The 18,721-nt window shown below is 36.9% G+C and overlaps 3 protein-coding genes across 6 annotated transcripts; 1 reads left to right on the forward strand and 2 right to left on the reverse strand.

The window, feature by feature from the left end:
- Positions 1–6,010: 6,010 nt before the first annotated feature.
- On the reverse strand, positions 6,011–10,094 carry LOC147519710 (Ribosomal protein L12 family protein). 4 transcript variants are annotated; one of them, XR_015212328.1, is made up of 3 exons: positions 9,388–10,094; positions 6,899–7,115; positions 6,011–6,813 (listed from the first exon to the last, which is right to left on the reverse strand). XR_015212328.1 is itself a non-coding variant. In XM_086591268.1 (2 exons), the coding sequence occupies exon 1, from the start codon at positions 9,963–9,965 to the stop codon at positions 9,393–9,395; it is 573 nt and encodes a 190-aa protein (XP_086447394.1). In that variant the 5' UTR covers positions 9,966–10,094; the 3' UTR covers positions 6,011–7,115; positions 9,388–9,392. The 4 variants fall into 4 exon arrangements, 3 of the variants coding, with proteins under 3 accessions (XP_086447394.1, XP_086447395.1, XP_086447393.1); XM_086591268.1 differs by having other exon boundaries at positions 6,011–7,115; XM_086591269.1 differs by lacking the exons at positions 6,011–6,813; positions 6,899–7,115 and adding an exon at positions 8,391–8,412.
- A 355-nt stretch (positions 10,095–10,449) lies between these two features.
- Positions 10,450–12,080, reverse strand: LOC147519711 (peroxidase 72-like). Its single transcript, XM_086591266.1, has 4 exons — positions 11,741–12,080; positions 11,370–11,561; positions 11,127–11,292; positions 10,450–11,041 (listed from the first exon to the last, which is right to left on the reverse strand). The coding sequence occupies exons 1-4, from the start codon at positions 11,966–11,968 to the stop codon at positions 10,626–10,628; spliced, it is 1,002 nt and encodes a 333-aa protein (XP_086447392.1). The 5' UTR covers positions 11,969–12,080; the 3' UTR covers positions 10,450–10,625.
- Positions 12,081–18,115: 6,035 nt separating this feature from the next.
- LOC147519712 (uncharacterized) lies at positions 18,116–18,721 on the forward strand. The gene has a single exon (XM_086594173.1). It carries the CDS (start codon positions 18,116–18,118, stop codon positions 18,719–18,721), a length of 606 nt encoding a protein of 201 aa, XP_086450299.1.

The raw sequence follows: 18,721 nt of genomic DNA on the forward strand, positions 1-18,721 counted from the left end.
ACCATTTTTCTTAAACTAGTTAAATCAAACTACTTTGCAGTACAAGACTCTACTTTATCCTTTTGTAATGACGACTGTGCTATTGGCAAAAGCACTAAGTTGTCATTTGCATTGGAGTTTCATCTCGTAAAACTACTGGTCCTTTACAACTCTTGCATATGGATTTATGGGGTCCTTTGCCTATTTATTTAGTTGATGGTTTTAAGTTTCATGCTAGTATTATTGATGATTTTACAAGATATTGTTGGTTCTTTCCATTGTCTTTTAAAACTGAGTTCTTTGTCATTTTCAAATCTTTTAAATCTCTTATTGAAAATACTTTAGATGTCAAAATTAAATGTGTGCGAACTGATAATGGGGGAGAGTTCACAATCAAGCATTAATTCTATTGGAAGAAATTTTGCTGCAACATGGCATTAGTCACCAATTTACATGCCCTCATACTCCTGAGCAAAATGGAGTAGTTGAAAGAAAGCATCGTCATATTCTAGACATGGCACAAACTCTCTTTTTTCAATCCTTTATACCACCCAAGTATTGGATCGAGTTGTTTTCCACCTGTGTCTATCTTATTAATAGACTACCTTCATCTGTTATACTTCATGAATCCCCTTGGCAGAAACTCTTTCACAGACCACCTCTATATATCAGTCTTAAATCCTTTGGCTGTAGATGTTATCCATGGTTGAAGCCATATACATCTTCCAAGCTTGAAGTTCGATCCAAACCTTGTGTTTTTATTGGCTACAGTCTAAATCAGAAAGGCTACAAGTGTTTGGATGTTTCCACTGGCAAAATCTATGTCTCACGCCATGTTGTTTTCAATGAGCATGAATATCCTTTAAAAATATCCTTGCTGTCTTCCTCTTCACCTCCATCCATTTCTTTAAATGAATTTCTACAATCAGAGTTCTGTAATGATTTTTCCACTTCTGACACATCACCTACTTCACCACCTCTCTACACCATTTATTCCTCCATTGTCAATCCTTCTATCCTTTCTACACCTACTTCAACCAATCCTTCTTCACCAATTTCTTCTAACACATCTACTTCCACTACTCCAGCAAGTTCAAGAGTCCCTCACTCCATGCAAACTCGAGCCAAAAGTGGCATTTTTAAACCTAAATCATTTCTAGCTTCCAAGCATCCTTTGTCGCAAGCACTACACATCAGTCTCTCTTCTCTACCACCTACACCCACCTGTTTCACTCAAGCTAATAAAGATCCTCACTGGCGCACAGCTATAGTAAATGATTTTAATGCCCTCATTAAGACCAACACTTGGGTCTTAGTCCTTTACTCTCCAAACCAGAATATTATTGATTCCTAGTGGGTGTTTAAACTTAAGCAGAAGCAAGATGGGCACATTGATAAGCATAAAGCATGATTAGTAGCTAAGGGCCACAATCAGAAACCTGGCTTTGATTACAATGAAACATTTTCACCTGTTGTAAAGCCCACTACCATCATATTGGTTCTATCCTTAGCCGTTCACTTTAACTGGAATATCAGACAATTGGATGTATCCAATTCCTTTCTTCATGGCCACCTCAAGGAATCCGTCTACATGAAGCAACCTCAAGGCTTTACGTACAGATCCTCAAAAACCCACTCATGTGTGTAAGTTGTTAAAATCTATCTATGGTTTGAAACAAGCTCCACAAGCTTGGTATGAGAACTTTTTGAAGCTTTACTTGCAATTGGTTTCACCACATCTCAAGCTAATCATTCCCTATTTATTAAGAAGGATTCTCATGCTATTACATATGTTCTCGTCTATGCTGATGATATATTGATCACCGGAAGTTCTTCTCTTGTCTACATGGATATTATCAAGCAACTAAGTGCTACATTTTCCATGAAGGATTTAGGCTTTCTTCATTATTTTCTGGGATTGGAAGCTCAGAGAGATTCAAGTGGTTTATTTTTATCACAAACAAAGTATATATATTTATGATATGTTGTCTAAAGCTAACATGATTCATGATAAACCTTGTTCAACTCCTTTCTCTAGAAGTTGCACCCTGGATACTCACACTGGCGAACCTCTAGCCGATCCCACTAAATTTTGATCTATTGTTGGTGCTCTTCAATACCTCGTTTGGACACGACCTGATATAGCTTTCTCAGTCAATGTTGTATGTCAGTTTATGCATAATCCACGAGCTCCTCATCTGTTAGCAGTCAAGAGAATCTTACGATGCTTAAAGGGCACTATTGATCATGGTCTCTGGATTACAAAGAGTACGTCCTTTATCTATTCAATGCTTGTAGACACCCCATTTTTGCACCCCAGACATAATTCATTCACGATTTTGCCTTGAATTAAATTTGATCATATAAGGTGATTTGCTTTCTAAAGTCTTCATTTCTACATCAAACTTCTTTCTTTTCATCTTCTTTTAGCGTCTTTAGACTCTCCTCATCATGTTCTAGCTATGGCTGAAGTTTCATTGCTTTATGAGTTTTGAGTTGAAAATTACCAAAATACCCCTATAACCCTTGAAGATATGGAGAGTTTGAATGTATTTCTAATTCTTATATATTTAATCAAATAATAAAATTGTTAAAAAATAGGTGATTTATAGAAAGTAATTTCCTATTATGAATCAAACATTTTTAGTGTTCCAATTCTTATATATATTTGATCAAATAAAAAAAAAATTACTTAAAAATAGGTGATTTATAGCAAGGACCAAAATATCGATATCGGTGAATATATCGGTGTACTAAAAAACCGATATATATATCGAATATATCCATTTTTTTGTGACCAGTCCAAACTATTTAAAATATCTAAAATATCATATATATCAGAAATATAATATTGGAAATATCGGATTTATATTAAAAAATGGTCAAAAAGTCAAACGATATATATCGTAAATAGCGTATATATCGATTATATCGGTGATATAAAATTTTATATTGGAAAAAAGGTTCAATATTCGGTGGATATATGTCGGAAATATCAATATCGGTGTACCAAAAAAAAGATATATATATCGGTGATATATCAGATATATCGGCGATATTTTGGTCCTTGATTTATAGAAGCTAATTCCCTATTACAAATCATACACTTTTAGTGTCTATGATAAAGTACCGACTTATTTCGAATATATCCTTAACACGATCTAAAAAATACTACATATTCTTCAGTTAATAACTTATTATAAGGTATAAAATCAGCTTCCAACGGTTCCCCATATTCTCTAAGGATTATGTAAAATATACCGAATTAAAACACTCAAAATGTTATTCACATAACCCTTTCATGTATATACATGGAATTTGCATTTGTTGTTGGTTATTAACTTCTTAAGAAGTAGACCAATATACTTCCCAAGTAAGTGCCCGAATACCCATCACACACTCTCACATTTTTAACATATGCACTTTTCTTCATTTTCGTTTTTCTTTCTTAGATCTCATTCTGATTTTCAAACACATAGAGGCTACAATATGATAATATATATTGAAAGTATAAACCTGTAAAAAGAACACCGACTTATTATGAAGGGGTGCTTTTATTTGCACATTTGATTTATGCTTCTTTATATGGTATTGTTTCTTTAGAAAATCTAATAATCATCCAAACACAACCTCTAACATACATACACTCGAACACTCAATTCAGAAAATGCCAAAGTTAACACGAGATCAAATGCCAAGGTGCAAACTCTCCCAAGTTCTTTCTTATTAATATAGAGAACTGTGTTTCTATCGGTTTAAGAACACTATGAAATGATCGAACGATTACCGATAGTCATATTTGGAAGACATGTAGATGTAATGTATGGTTATGCATGTGATGTTGTTTTTCTATTCAATATATATAGAGCAATAGAATACGTTTATATGTGAATCCATAGAGCTTTTTCCATCACAATAAGAACTTACTATAACAATTTAGATTTTGTATTCGGATATCATCGGGAAACACAAATGAACTCAAAAGCAAAATTGTATTTGGCACTTGGGACAGTTTCTTTTATGGCCCAAATGGTAAGCAAAACATTAAGTATATGTACTTAACTAATTTCATTTATAAACAATACATTGACTTTCTTTTAACTGAATATATACAACCTTCTTACATTTGGTGAGTGAAATCACCTAATTCAGGAGCGATGATTAAATTAACTGATCGAGGCGGATGTCTTTGGTTTCTTAAGTTTTGTTATTTTTTTTCCTGAGTACAGGAAGATGGGATAGTGCTAAAAATAAATTTTCAAAATTTGTGCTCATTCTGAGTGCAGGAAAATGTGATAGTGCTAAAAGATATGGGTCAGGATGTTTATAGAATATGCATATCTTGGAGTAGGATCCTGCCAAGTATGTTTCACCCCTCTAACTTCATAAATGGGTGTGGATGCTTGTAGAATGTCCATATCATCATGGAGTAGGATCTTGCCAAGTTGTATAATAATATGATGTCTTATATGAGCTACTCTTGGTATTGCATAAGAAAGCTATTATTGATTTTGTATTGTGATGAACATTTTAAAGCGATGGAACTATAGTTGAACTTGCAATAGCTCAACAACCTTTATTTGATACACAACAAACTTTGGTTGCAAAGAGAGCCACCTAAACATTTTTTGATTGTATGAATTTTAATAATTTTGGAATAAAATATATCGAAGCTTAAAAATTCTTACGAGTGTTCTACTAATAATTGATGGATGATAATTCTTTGGTCCAAAAGAGTGAAGAGTGTTTGTGTGAATTATTGTTATACTTATTTTTGTGGCACTTTATTAATACCATCAAACTTAACCCTTTCAACATTAGTGCAATATTGGAAGAACTTTGTGGTACTATTTCTTCATCCGAACTTTGTTTTGCAATGTGCTTACAGAAACATTGAGAATCGATAAATCTACTATAAGAAATAAGGAAAAATGTGGAATAAAATGGAATATTTGAGCATTTTATTGTAAGTTCAAGGTGTGTGTTAGAAGCTTTAAATTTGGAAAGGGAATGTTATTTGAAAGACACACTCTTCTTCTATTCATTTGATTATTAGATTGTTCAAACTGAAAATTAATGATCATTACTCATTTTACCCATTCAATCTCGTTAACACTTTGACATGTTTATATTGACGAACGACATAGAACAACATGATATTCTCTGTTATTCATGTTGGAATTGAATAAGAATACTTTGCATGTATACAAACAATCACCTAGAAAAAGAGAAAATACTTGGGGGAGTATTCTAAATAGGTGAACGCATTTTCTTAAAATATAATTTTTTTTGTATTCATTGTAGAACACGTTCATGTGATAAATTTTTACAAGTGGGAGTAATGTATTCTTTGAGGATATGGAAACAATTAATCTGTTTTAGTAATTTGATAGATATTTTAGTGATTTGTATACATTAGTACATAAGCTGAGCGGTGATGATTTACAGCTAAATCACCATAAATCTAAGAAAAATATTATACAAGCTAGATCGAGTTTAAGATAATTCTATTTGAAAATTATGGATTAATATCCTAAACCACAAAATGAAGAGACTATCTCAATTTTATCCTTTAGTTTCCAAGTACGTATGCACCATAATTGCTGCTCATTAACGTATTTCGGTTTATTTTCAATAAAAATATATTCTGATTCGAAAATTTGAATGAGACATTTTGTAAAGCCTTTTCAGCATACAAAATATTTAATAGATTTCAGACGTATGCCCGGATCCAAAATCTAGTAATATACTACAAAACTGTCCGTTTATTGGACTTTTTGGTGGAGTCCAACCTAGGCTTTGTATCATGGAGTCATGGATGGTAGATGAAACCCATGTCTCTATTAGTCGAATATATGTTGTATCTCCAAGGGAAATCATCATAAATTCTTCTTCTTTCACATTGCAAATTGCAATCTTGCCTTGTGTTGACAATTGTTAGATTTCAAGTCAATATCGGAATATCGGATTCACAAGTTACAACTCACAAGATCCGAATGCCAATCTTTCAGTAAGTATGTATAGCAGTATCGGTGTGAACTTCAACATATCACACTTTTTGGTATGGATTTGAAGAATAAAAATGTAAAATCATTATCTATTGAGCACATTTTATTTTTTGTGTCTAGTTGCAATTCTAGATTTCTACAACAAGAAGAGAACAAAACAAAGAGCTACAAGACAATGAAATATTGGAGGAAATTGGAAGTATTGAAGAAACGTTTAGCCAAGCCTACTACTGGGCAATTGGACCCGAGTGGAAACCCACTCCCCAAGGAGGTAACTCCACCCACCACCCCACTTCCCAGCTTAGGACATGAATAGGGGAAACACAACCTTACTTGAAAAGGATCTGTTCTATGCAATGGTTGATGTGGAACAACAGATGAGTTCACCAATGATTGTAAACACGATATTATGGTGAACGCAGCTCAATATAGTTATGCTTGGGACTGTCACAATCTTGCAAATTATTTGTAACTTGACTTGTTCTTTCAACAGAGAAATTACTCACTGTTTCAGAAGGTTACTCACTGTTTCAGAAGGTTGATGGTATTGCATTCTACTCGCCTCTTTTTCTGGTGTGACATGTGCAAGTCCGATCATTGCATTACCATTTGTTTTGATCACATCAAATAACACTTTCAATAACATCTCAGAAAATCTAGCACACAGGAAGAAATATAGATAGCTCTGGAACCACCACTCTCCATTATTCCCCTAGGTTGCAAACAACGGTAGATAGCTCACCAACAGGCATTGCATTCGACCTCAACCGTTCATTAACACAGGATATAGAAAATTACATCTCGCTGCCTCCTGAAGAACCACAGCCTACAAGGAGGGAATTACTAAGACAAAACTTGGAAATCATGGGCAGGAATACACATGACCCATGGACGGCGGTGTTAAAGTGTACCTTGACTTGATCCCATGGCCTTATGAATGTGGAAACAAACTTTCTTCCTTTGCACCAAATGCGGTCAAGGTTCCTAGGCGCAAACCGCGCCGGGTTTTGTGTTTGCCAGGAATGAGCACGGACAACACCCTGCATCGTTGCAGAATTGAGCAGTCCGGCTTCCTTGACATGCATGGGAACGACTAAAGGTCATGACCCGCGAACGAGTAAACAAAACCTGTATGGTTTAGATAACTGTAAAACAACATAGTATAAAATCCAACCATTTTTCTTTTCAATTTTCGATGGGTTTAAGGGCAGCTACAAAGCACTCAGCCCACATGTTTTGCAGTTATGATATAATCATATACTACATGCATAACCCTAGTTTCCACCTCCCCTTCCATTTTCAAACTGCCCCTTCACACAAGAGAAAGAGTGTGACAAAAAAATGATCTTTCGACAATTAAACAGAGGAAGATCATTTTTTGTAGGAAAACAAATAAGCGTTAAAGGAAAACGTAGGAAACAATTGGTCAAACATGCATTGAATTGAACACATATTTCTGGTTTTGGCTTTCAACAACACATATCTTACTTGTGCTTGATTTGAGAGGTTTATTTTTCCTTCCGTGTATTTTGGATTGTGTTGTACCTTTGTGTGTTTGGTATACATCAATTAAAAATAAAATGGAAACAAGTATTATTGTTTAAACTCTGTAAAACACCTCAGACTCCATAACTAGGTCTAAACTCAAAACTAGACCAGATATATTTTATAAGATTTTCACATTATCATTCGACACAAGACTCCACCAACCAAAAACAACACAGAAACTGCTGCACAACAGAAATTGAATATCCAACTGCATTGATGACCGTCATAACTCATAACTTAATAACCGACTACTGGATCCAAGGCTAAAAAATGATCGTTCATGATTTTTTTTTCCGTTAATGACAATTGTCAAGTGATGACCAAGCACCAAAAGTTCCTTCTTTATCCACTAGAATGTTCGTTCTGCGGAAGAAGGTCGGAGGACATTTCAATATATATTATTCTCCTATTTCACATCTTCTGACTCATGCACATTTACATATATCTTTTAAGGCCAAATAGTTTTCATTCTCTACATAGTTTCGCCTCCATCAGTAAAAGGTCCATCTTATCCTAAATGTTGCAGGCAAATCCAATGTTTCTTCCCTAGAGTGCCAAGAATGCAGTCATATAAGGTCCTTACTAGTTACTACCAATTATATTCTTCCTTTATATAGCATCCACCCAGTTATATCACATGACATAATTTTCAAATGTATGTGAGGGTAATGATGAGGATGAACTCACACAGTCATAATTCTTCAACATGCAATTTCAAATTAGCTCGTTAAGAATGAGTTTTAGGCAACTACTTGTTACTCATAAAAGAAAAAAAAGGTCACAATTTAATAGGACGGCAGGCATCGAAAAGCTTACTGAACAATCGACGTAATGATTCACATTTGCATCTATAATCTTCTGTTATACTCCAAACAATCTGGGTGATTGAAGAAGAAATACAAGTTTCAACAATAGGTAAATAACCATATGAGCAGACTGTTAATCTCTATTCTTTTTCATTTTCTTTTCCCCTAAGTTTCAATTGTTTTCTTCCTCTTTCCAAGGGTCCTCAAATACTTTGTATTGCAAGTAAACAAAATCAAAACCAATTTTTCTTCTGATGGACTAATTAGACTAAAGAAGTTACAGATATAAGTAACTGAAGATTAAACCTAAAGGCAACCAGTTGGGACTTGGGATGCTTAAACATCAAACATCAACAAGTTCTTTATATTAATTATGAAAATAAAACAACATACGCAAAAAAACCACATATTTGATCATTAATTCTTACAACCACTAATTTGTACATAGGTAAAGCATACCAACACAGAAATAAATATTAAGATACAGATCACCTATAGGGGTTAGGCAAACTCCAACAGCTTAAAGGCTGCATCCTTAAAATCTCAATCTACAGTTGATAGGAATGCAAGAATGAGCTCCTATGGTAAGTATGGGGCACCAGTGAGAGTGGCAACTAGTATAGTCAAAGTTTCAAAGGTCAACTTCTTGAACAAAAGAAGCAGTGGGATGAGGATTATAAGCCATTGGGAGTGGCATCTGATCTTGAACGCCAGTGGAAGTGGCCCCTAAACGACCCTGCAGAATGCATATATTGTTGCATATATACAGTAAGTTTTGGGGTTGCAGATAGAGGAATACGGTCATGGGGAACCATTGTGCAAAATCTTGTAAACTGAAACTAGCACACTTGAATATGCCACTAACTATTCATATTCTTACACAGACTAATGTACAGAATTAGTTAACTACAAATATTTATTTGCTCTTGAACCCAAATCAGCACATTATCCACTAAAAAAAACAAATAATCACTCTGCCTAAAATTTATCCATAAATTCAAGAAAACAAAACAAAAAAAAAAAAAATTACAACAAAGAAAAACTACCTCATTCATTCCATAACAACTTTAGCCCCAATCTCCTTCATCTTGTCAATAATCTTCTGGGCTTCTTCCTTTGTAACACCTTTCTTCAACAAAGTAGGAGCTTTCTCAACTAAATCTTTAGCTTCCTTCAAACCCAAATCAGTAAAAGTCCTAACTTCTTTAATTATCTTAATCTTAGACGCAGCCTCAAATCCTTCAAGTTTCAAATCAAATGCAGTCTTCTCCGCTTTCTTTTCTTCCACTTTCGCCCCCGCTCCTCCTCCTCCTCCACCGCCCCCTCTCACCGCCCTTTTCATACCAAATCCCATTCCTGGTATCATCATTGGCATTTCGTTTAAATTTATGCCGGCATTTTTTCGTAATATTTCGACCAAATCCATTAATTCCGTTGAATTAAATTCAGATAGCTCGTCTACTATGGCTGATACATTTTCTGATGGTGTGAATTTTGTTTCTTCTTCTGGGGATAATGTGGATTCACGTGCAAAGCACGCGTGATTCCATGGTGAGAGGAAATGAGGTTTTGATTTAATGTTAGTAGGGTTTAAGAATGGGGAGATTAGTCGAAAGTGTTTCATTGTTTTATGGTTCGTTAAATATTTGAAACCATGTGAGAGTGAGTTGGAAATGGAGTTAGTGAGCTTAAACCCTAATGGCACAGAGTCATTGACTCATTACTCCATTGCTGACTTAAATGGGCTGAGGCCCATAATCTGTTAGTTTGGTAATTTCATAATATCAATCCATTATTCATCACGGGTACGCGTGGCGCAACAATAATCTCATGGGGGTATTCATGTTATTCTCGCGTTCTAATCAAAACCCCAACTACAAATACAAATAAGTCCGTAACAAAATTATCCAACATGTACTCAAGTAGAAGTCCTCGGTTGATACTATTAAAATTCTATTTAGTTTTCATCTTTTACTTTATGATTAGAATTTGGCATGTGAAATTCTAGTAGATGAGATATGGGAGCAAATCAAAATCGGTACTTTATGATTAGAATTTGGCATGTGAAATTCTATTAGATGAGATATGGGAGCAAATCAAAATCGGTGTAGAAGCAACAAAGCCTGAAACTTGATTGAGATCAACTAAAAACCAAGTCACACAATTTTCCACAAGTTAAAACATTCAAATTCTCAATGAACTTCAACAACTTTGGCGTTTAAGATAAAATAAAAACAACCACTGCATGTTCTGTCGTACATCACCAATCTTTGTTTGCATCATCCTAGTACTTATTTATCGTCCGGCAGCGGTTTCTAATCTCCCCTCTTGAACCAGTCAATGGCGAGATATTTCCCATTTTAACCATAGACTTAGCAAACTGCTCCAAGAAAAGCTCATTATTCATGGCATATTTCTTCACTAACTCCATTGATGCTTCACTTTTTGTTAGAAGTACTTGATCAGAGCTCAATAGACCCTTTGAAGCTAAAATGTTTTTGTAGTAGAAATTATCAAACTTTGTAGGGGTAACAAAGTCTAGGACAAAGAGATTTTGGTCACCACCAGATCTTGGACAGCGAGTTCGCAATTGTGTAGCATATGATTGGTCGAGTGAGTAATCTGGCTGCCCGTTGCCGGATTGGTTGTACAATCTCTGCCTGAAACTGGTACATCTAGCATTGCCTATGGTATGGCTCCCTAGATGAGTATCAATAAAATGTTAGTATAGTATAATCCTATAATTAATAGAACTAAGATGATGATCAGAGCTCATAATATGTACCAGAGAGTGCAACAAGATCAACAATATTAAGCCCTTGCAACTTGAACTTGGTGAGGATAGTCTGGAAAGTGTTGTTTGGTGCAGGAATGTTGTTATTAGAACCACTTAAGCTTGCACCTCTGGAGTCTCTTCTGCCCAATGGCACCTCCCAGCTTGGACCTCCAGCCTAATACACATTTCTGTAGTCTTTATCAAGTGTTCATTCAGTAGCTACATATTGATATACTTTTACAGGTTACATACCAGAACCGTAGAGTCTCTTGCAGCAATAGCCGCAATATCTGCACAAGAGACAGTATGTGGGCATTCCTTCTCGATTGCTGATTTTATCTCGTCGATCACTTCAAATCCCCGGAGTGAATCACGGTTTGGGTTTGATCGCTTCTCGCTGATTATGGTGCCACTGCTGTCTAATAACACTGATGCATCACATCCCTATGATGCAAAAGATAGACATTTCAAGAAAAGACATGCATATATGAGCAGCAAAGTAACAAACTAAACCATCCAAGCACTACTACTACACTACTGATACTAAGATACTAAGATGCATGGAGTCATGAACAGAGTATCCATTGTGTTATGTGGTTTAATGAACATGATATTAAACAGACCTTGACAAAGCAATCGTGGAAATGGAGCCTCAGAAGTGAAGCAGCCATCCGGGCATCTTTTGCAACAGCCTTTGCAACGACTGATTTCACAATTTCTTGTGCTCCTGGACATGAGTGCTCATAAAACTGGGGGTATAGGTAATAACCACCATTGGCATTATGAGAAAAGCAAAGTGGAACAAAGGCAAGGATAGAAAAAAACATGAGAAAGCTCATTGAGAGAGTCATTTGTTATTTTGAATCTGTTTACTTCTGTCTTCTGCAAAAAAGTTCCTTATCTCGAAAGGAATTGAACTTTCTTAGTTAATGCTACTTGTACTTTCTGATGACTTTAGATATGAGATCTCGATACTTATAGAGGGGAATGTTGGAATATAAAATAAAACGAGGGAGTTGGTAGTTATGCAGATTAAGCTGCGTTTAAAAAATTCGACGAAGTTGCTACGAAAAATTCTTTATGATGCAAGATGTTGTTCTTACGGAATATCTTGGAATGAACTACATTATCAAATTAAGTTTGTGAAGATAAAATCTAACTAATCCTCTTTGGCTGTATTGTGATCGAGTCTAATCTAAAATATTTAGAAATTTATTAGGTGTAACATAAAGATAGATCTGTTGTAAGGGTTGGAGAGCTGCTCCTCTACTTTGCCACAAGATGTGCTTGACCGTTATATAAGATCATACTTTAAATCTTACTTATACGGTAGTAAAAAACTATTAATATTCAATCTTCTGTTTTTTGTTACTTACCACCTTAACTAAATAATAATGAATTACAAATTTGACTGTACACGATATACGGTTTCGAGGATTTGGGAGAAAGATTTTCGATGACCTATGAAAACTTGGGGACATATGAGAATTAGTTTTGCTTATAGTAGTTGCAGTTGTTGGATTTGAGATTCACTTTTCCATTTTATTGCATCATTTGTGAAAGTAATAAGGATGGTTAATGCCAAGGCAAAAAAACGATAAAAACTAAAAATGTAGATGTGAGATCATGATAGTGGTTTTAATTTACAAACTGGAACATTAGATTAGCATTTTTTTTTTTTTTTTTTTACACTTTTAAATTATTTATAAAATGCTCACTTTTCATGCAAAAAAAAAAATACTAGCATCCAAGGAATGTTACTTTTGTCGGTGGCACCTAACATACAATATAAATCAAATCAGGAATAGCATAACAAACAAATGGGTCAGGGTAAGGTAAAAAGTTATTTTCACGATGTGCTGATACTTTGTTGTTATACTTCCTTACGCAATCATTTGGGTGATATGGAAGACAAGAAACGATCGTATTTTCGGGGCCAAGGTACCGGCAATGCGCAAATAAACAATGTAAGTGAAAGGGAATCTTGGTATTGCATGTCTTCGTTTACACACAGGAGCAATTATCTTCAGGGACTTGGTGCTAATTTAACTGGCATCGATCAGGTAATTATGGGATCTGCTCTAGGTGTTACTAATATTTGATATTGTAAGCCTCTTAGTAGCTAGGCCCTGTGAGGACCTCCCTCACTTCAGTCACTTGTCTGTACTCTTAAAACAAAAAAAAAATCATTTTCATCCCGTATTATGACGTTTTGAACGCTATCATATCTTGAAAACCTACTAGTGACGTGGTCAAAACTGCAACGGTTAAAACTACAGATATAGGCGTATGCAGGTTTCAAATTATGTATCTGTATAGTTGTTGCGTGTGCGTGAAACTTGAAGAGAAATGTGGGTTAGAAGATTAGTTGAGTTTATTTGTTAGAGGCTCCTGGTCGGCTTCCACTGTCATAAGAGAATGCAAATACTGTACGTATATCGGACTTCTTATTTATTTTGAGAAACTAGTTCCTTCTCCATGTGCGTTAAAAAAGAATGAAACAAATCAGAACACTTGTGCAAGAGTTTGACACGGTTGTCTTGCGTTCTCTACTATTATCAATCCAAAAAGTAAAGTGGCTAGATATATCTTGTTTGTAGCTTTCATTTGGCATTGCAATGGCAAATTCACTTGGGATATGCCTATCTTTATACCAGGGTAAGACACTAAGACATAAGCTCATATCAGTCAAAGATTTGACGTGTTAGCACACTTTATTGCAAAAAGCCAAGTGAAGTGGAAGATGATCAAAATCAGCTGTGTCGGGGACTGGTTAATTTTTTTTTAAAAAAAATCAGTATGTAACAAGTGTTATATTATATATAAGGTAAAATAGGGTTGTGTTACAATTTGGTATGGGCTCTCCATGTCAGTGAAAGTGTGAGTGAGAGCTAGCCTCACATATTATACACCACTACAAAAAGACACATTATCACTGGTTGTCGATGATCCTTGTCCAGTTGAAAACCAAGTCCGAAAAGTGGTGATCTCGACGAGCTACAAATGTGTTTTCTTTCATGCAAAGCCAAGCCCAAACACTTCCCTTGATCCGGCTAATCACCTTGTTGATGCAAAGTGTCCCGTTTCTGAAAATGATTTCATTTCGAACACACCATATTGACCATACAATGGCGCATGGAAGGATTGCCCATATGTGTTCTCCAAATCCTCGATCGATCTAGTACCAAGTATCGGCCATTTTGAAAAAACATGACTAATTACCTCAACTGACTGTATAGAATTTACCAGTCTGGGCTGGCTGGATAGTAGATTGTTCCAAATTGAACGAGTGACCGTGCAAGACGTGAAAAGATGCCAGATGGATTTTCTTGGCCCAGACATAGCACACACCTATTTGGGATGGTCATTTCTCTATTTCTCAAGGTATCAACAGTAAGCTCTTCATTAGTGCAGACATGGCTGCATCAATTTTGCAGAACAGAGTTAGCGATCTATCAATTCCCTATTCAAAACAGACAACTAGTAACGTAATATACCTGTCCAGATTTCAACATCTTCGCCCGACTTTCGGTATACTAGAGTAGCATACCACATGAAGTAACCACCGTGTCGCGAAAACTTCGGTTCAACTCTAAAAGAAGTTTGCCACCGCATACTCAAATCCCAATGAGTTCCGAACGTAAGAGCAGTTATGCTAAATAACATCACCGAAAAGCCATTGCAAGATAGAAATACCTTCAATGTGCCACGGTACCCCTACCCTACAAGACAAAGGACAAGATCAAAGACCCTGCCAGGATACGGTAATCGCTTAGTCCCCATGACGGCTGATATAGCTGGTAAAAACAATAAAATTTAAAACTCAATCAACAAGAAATTTATAAACCCTAGAAAACGAATTCAAGAATTACAAAACCTACTTACACGAAGAGTGATTAGTCAACACAGTTTGAGAGGAACCTACTTACACGAAAAGGCAGAAACCTTGCAGTTGGACGATTGATTTCTCTCAACTTGTGAACCCTTTTTCTGTTTTTTTTATAAGAAACTTACGAACCCTGGGGACATAAACTAAGGAGAGAAAGAAGTGGAACAAAGAGTTCTAGTGCGAGTGGGAGAAGTGGGTTTCTTTTCTTTTTTCTTATTCTGATTTTTTTTTCTCTAAATCTGCTTTATCCACGGTAGGTGTAATTTTGCCCAAAATATAAACCACTGTTTTCAAGGAAACAGTGGGGTATACGAATACAAAAACATATTTGATACCACCGTGGTATATGGTGTATTATATCTCACTGTTTTACAACATCAGTGGTATTTACTTGTTCCAAAACTAGGAAATTGTTTTGTACCGTGGTAAATGAGTATAAACCACTGTTATTAGGGAAACAGTGGTATATACCAAATGACCAACCGTGGCTAATGTGCATTTTTGTAGTAGTGAAGAGTCCTATTCCACAACAGACACTACTACATAAAGAACTATTTGAGGGGATAGATACTTCCCACACAAGTTTGTGAGAAAAAGGATTTGAAGGTAAGGACGCGTTGAAAAGTTGCAGGTAGAAAGACTTTACTAATAAGAAAATTGTGTTCTTTGACCATTTACACTCCCATGCATCATCTCCATCTCTAAGTTGGACACCTTGGAGCAGTTAGTTTAAAGCTACAAGTGCTTGAGCTTTGCTTTCATGGAAGTTTCTTCTCATATGATGAGGGTCCCATGAAATGTCGTCGTTATGTTAGTAGAAAGATGCATCTCCACAGTTCCATGCTTGTGCTAGGCAAATTGGTAAAGCATATGGAAGCTTGTAGCTAAAGGAATTTCACTACACCAAGAGTCATGCCAAGAAATTACCTATTAATTAAGATCTCTTAATTCTAATAAATCACCTAATGTTCATTTCTTCAAGAAATTGGTCCCAAGGGCTATTTTCGGGTGAAAATCGCTTTTAGAACTAGCGTTTTTTTTTAAGTCACTCTCAAGGACAATTTTCGGGTAAAAATAACCATGACAAATAGCTCGGATTTGAAATAAATATTTTCCAATTTTACTCTTTCTATCGTTTTAGTATGAACAATTTATATTGTTGTATGAATAATGACTGTTCATATCCAAATAGGTGAACATACTTCATATGTACACTATGTTAATGTATAAACAATGATTGTTCATGGCTCATGTTGAGGTATAAACATTGTTATACCCCAAATATGTATGAACAATGATTGTTCATACTTCAATATGTGTTTGTATAGGACGTACACATGACCTAGGAGGTTAGTGGTGACAAAGGGACCGGATGCGGTATAGCGTGGGAAGACAGGGTGCATAGGATCAGATCCGCGGTATCCCAACCGCCTGAACCGGCTAAACGCGTGGAGAGTGGGAGAGCGGCACCAGGAACTGCAAGGTAACCGCTGCGGTACGTGGAAAGAGAGAGGATATAAGATAGAGAGAAGAGCGCCAGAAAAGAGAGAAAAGAGAGAACAGAAAAGGAGGAGAGAGGAGGAAGATTAGAGGTTGTAATCACAGTCGATACATTTTGGCGCCGTCTGTGGGGACTAGCGAGATAAAATGGCCACCATAACAAAAAAGGGGGTAGGAAGACCTAGAAAGAAAGTTGTTCAAGAGGAAGTAGAGGAAGAAGTGAGTGAAGAGAGAGAGGTGAGTAGAGAGGAAGACACATCGGATGTGGCGGCAGACGCCACCAGACTTATGCAAGAAGAAATAGTCAGGTTAAGAAACGAGAACGACGAATTGAGAAAGGAAAGAGACACCGCACAAGAGGACATGGAACATGGGGATCGCCGGGCTGCAGTGAGATGGAAGGAGAGAATGAGGTATACCGGTCTAGGGGGAGTAGATACGGTAGAGGGCATCACGCCAGAAGTGGTACAGCCATGATCGAAAAGATAGAGAAGCTAACCGTCGCGGTAGAAAAATGAACCAAAGTCTTTGCTTTCAAAAGGAGGTTGCTAACCTCAACAAGAATCCACCGGGCGGATTCGATCCGAATTCAGAGGTACCTAAGAGATTCATCAACCAAGATTCGAAAGATATGATGGGAAAAGCGAATCTAACCGATCATTTGCATCATTTTAGACAACGAGATGTCATTGTGGCGGGAAAATAAGTATGACGGATTGCTACCGCATGATGTTCCCCGCAAGCCTTAAAGGGGCGCTTGGTATTACCGCCTATCTTCGCGAGCATCAATAGGTTTGAAGAACTAGAGCGAGCCTTCGTGGACCATTTCATCCACCGTAAACGGAGAGTAGTGGATATCGCGCACCGCTTAACATCAAACAAATGGGTCACCGAATTGTTAAAGGAGTTCCCGCGCCCGATTCAAAGAAGAGACCACGGTGGTGGAGAATCCGGAGGAGCATACCGCTGTTATTGCATTTCAAAGACGGATTGAAGCGAGGGGACTAGGGTGCATGAATCGGTGTCCAAAATCGAAATCACTACTCTACACGCTTTGTACCCAAAGGTAGAAAAGTATATTCGGTGACGAAGATATAATGCAAAAGAAATGCGAGGGAACAAAAAAGATCGGGAAGGCAAAGGTCAGGTGGTGGATAAAGACGACGCGAAGGGATAGGGGTAAGAGAGAAGAGAGATAGGGGGATCCAACGGGGGAAATACGTGGACCCGGCGATCCGAGATCGAACGGGAGGATATTCGTGAAAGAAAGCCGTACCGTGAGATAGAACAAACACCTCTTAATAGGCCACTAGAGGAAATATTGCCACTCATCAAGGGGCTGCAGCATTATGAAGGACCGCAGAATACACCTGGAGAGATTAATGGAAAACCATTTTGTGCCTATCATCAGATTAGAAACCACGCCACTAACGAATGTTATGCTTTGAAATGGCTGGTGGAAAGAATGATTGAGAAGGGGATGCTTAGAGAATATGTCGCGGAGGTTCGGCCATGCCGAGAGGACAGGCCCCGCTAGGATCTTGGGTACAATAAATGTCATTTACACAAATGGAGAGACACTTTCGGGAGGAATGCCCACCGGGACAAGATGAGAAGGACAGCGAGCTTACAACAGGTTAATGAAGTGACAAGCATGACGCGGTTAGTTTCAGGATCCGCGATTGCAGTGGGAAACATAACTTTCACTCCGAAAGACTTGGAATCAGTGATTTCGCCGCATGAAGATGCGTTGGTGATTACCATAGCAATGGGTAATTATCTAGTGAAGCGAGTGTTGATAGACTGCGGAAGTTCAGTAGACATGTTGTTCATAGGGGCCATGGAAGAGATGAATATAGATAGGGATCAGTTGAGGGTTTCTCAGACTAATTTGTACGGCTTCAATGGAAGCATGACAAAGCCTATAGGGGAAATAACGTTGCCGGTAACTGCAGGTCCGACGACGGTATTCACCAGATTTATGGTGGTAGATACGGGGTCCCAGTATAATGCCATTCTAGGAAGAAGATGGATTCATGAAATGAAAGCTATTCCATCGACCTATTATCGTCATCATCCGCTTCCCCGCCGAAAGGGGTGTAATAAAATAAAGGGGACCAGTCGCTGCTTTCGGAATATACACCAAGTGACGGTAAAAAGTATGGTCCGTGGAATAGAAAGTGAAAAGCAGACGAATGACAAGGGAGAAGCGTAG

The sequence above is a fragment of the Coptis chinensis genome, chromosome 2 (assembly GCF_015680905.1).
Source record: "Coptis chinensis isolate HL-2020 chromosome 2, ASM1568090v1, whole genome shotgun sequence".
In the NCBI taxonomy this organism is placed as follows: domain Eukaryota; kingdom Viridiplantae; phylum Streptophyta; class Magnoliopsida; order Ranunculales; family Ranunculaceae; genus Coptis; species Coptis chinensis.

What these genes read in the sequence shown, in the direction of transcription:
- LOC147519710 (XM_086591268.1), bottom strand. Translation starts at nt 9,965, where the DNA reads ATGAAACACTTTCGACTAATCTCCCCATTCTTAAACCCTACTAACATT.
- LOC147519711 (XM_086591266.1), bottom strand. Translation starts at nt 11,968, where the DNA reads ATGACTCTCTCAATGAGCTTTCTCATGTTTTTTTCTATCCTTGCCTTT. An exon ending in CAAGAGACTCTACGGTTCTG is followed by an intron (nt 11,293 to 11,369) that starts GTATGTAACCTG and finishes AATGTGTATTAG; the next exon opens with GCTGGAGGTCCAAGCTGGGA. An exon ending in TGATCTTGTTGCACTCTCTG is followed by an intron (nt 11,042 to 11,126) that starts GTACATATTATG and finishes ATACTCATCTAG; the next exon opens with GGAGCCATACCATAGGCAAT.
- LOC147519712 (XM_086594173.1), top strand. Translation starts at nt 18,116, where the DNA reads ATGAGAAGGACAGCGAGCTTACAACAGGTTAATGAAGTGACAAGCATG.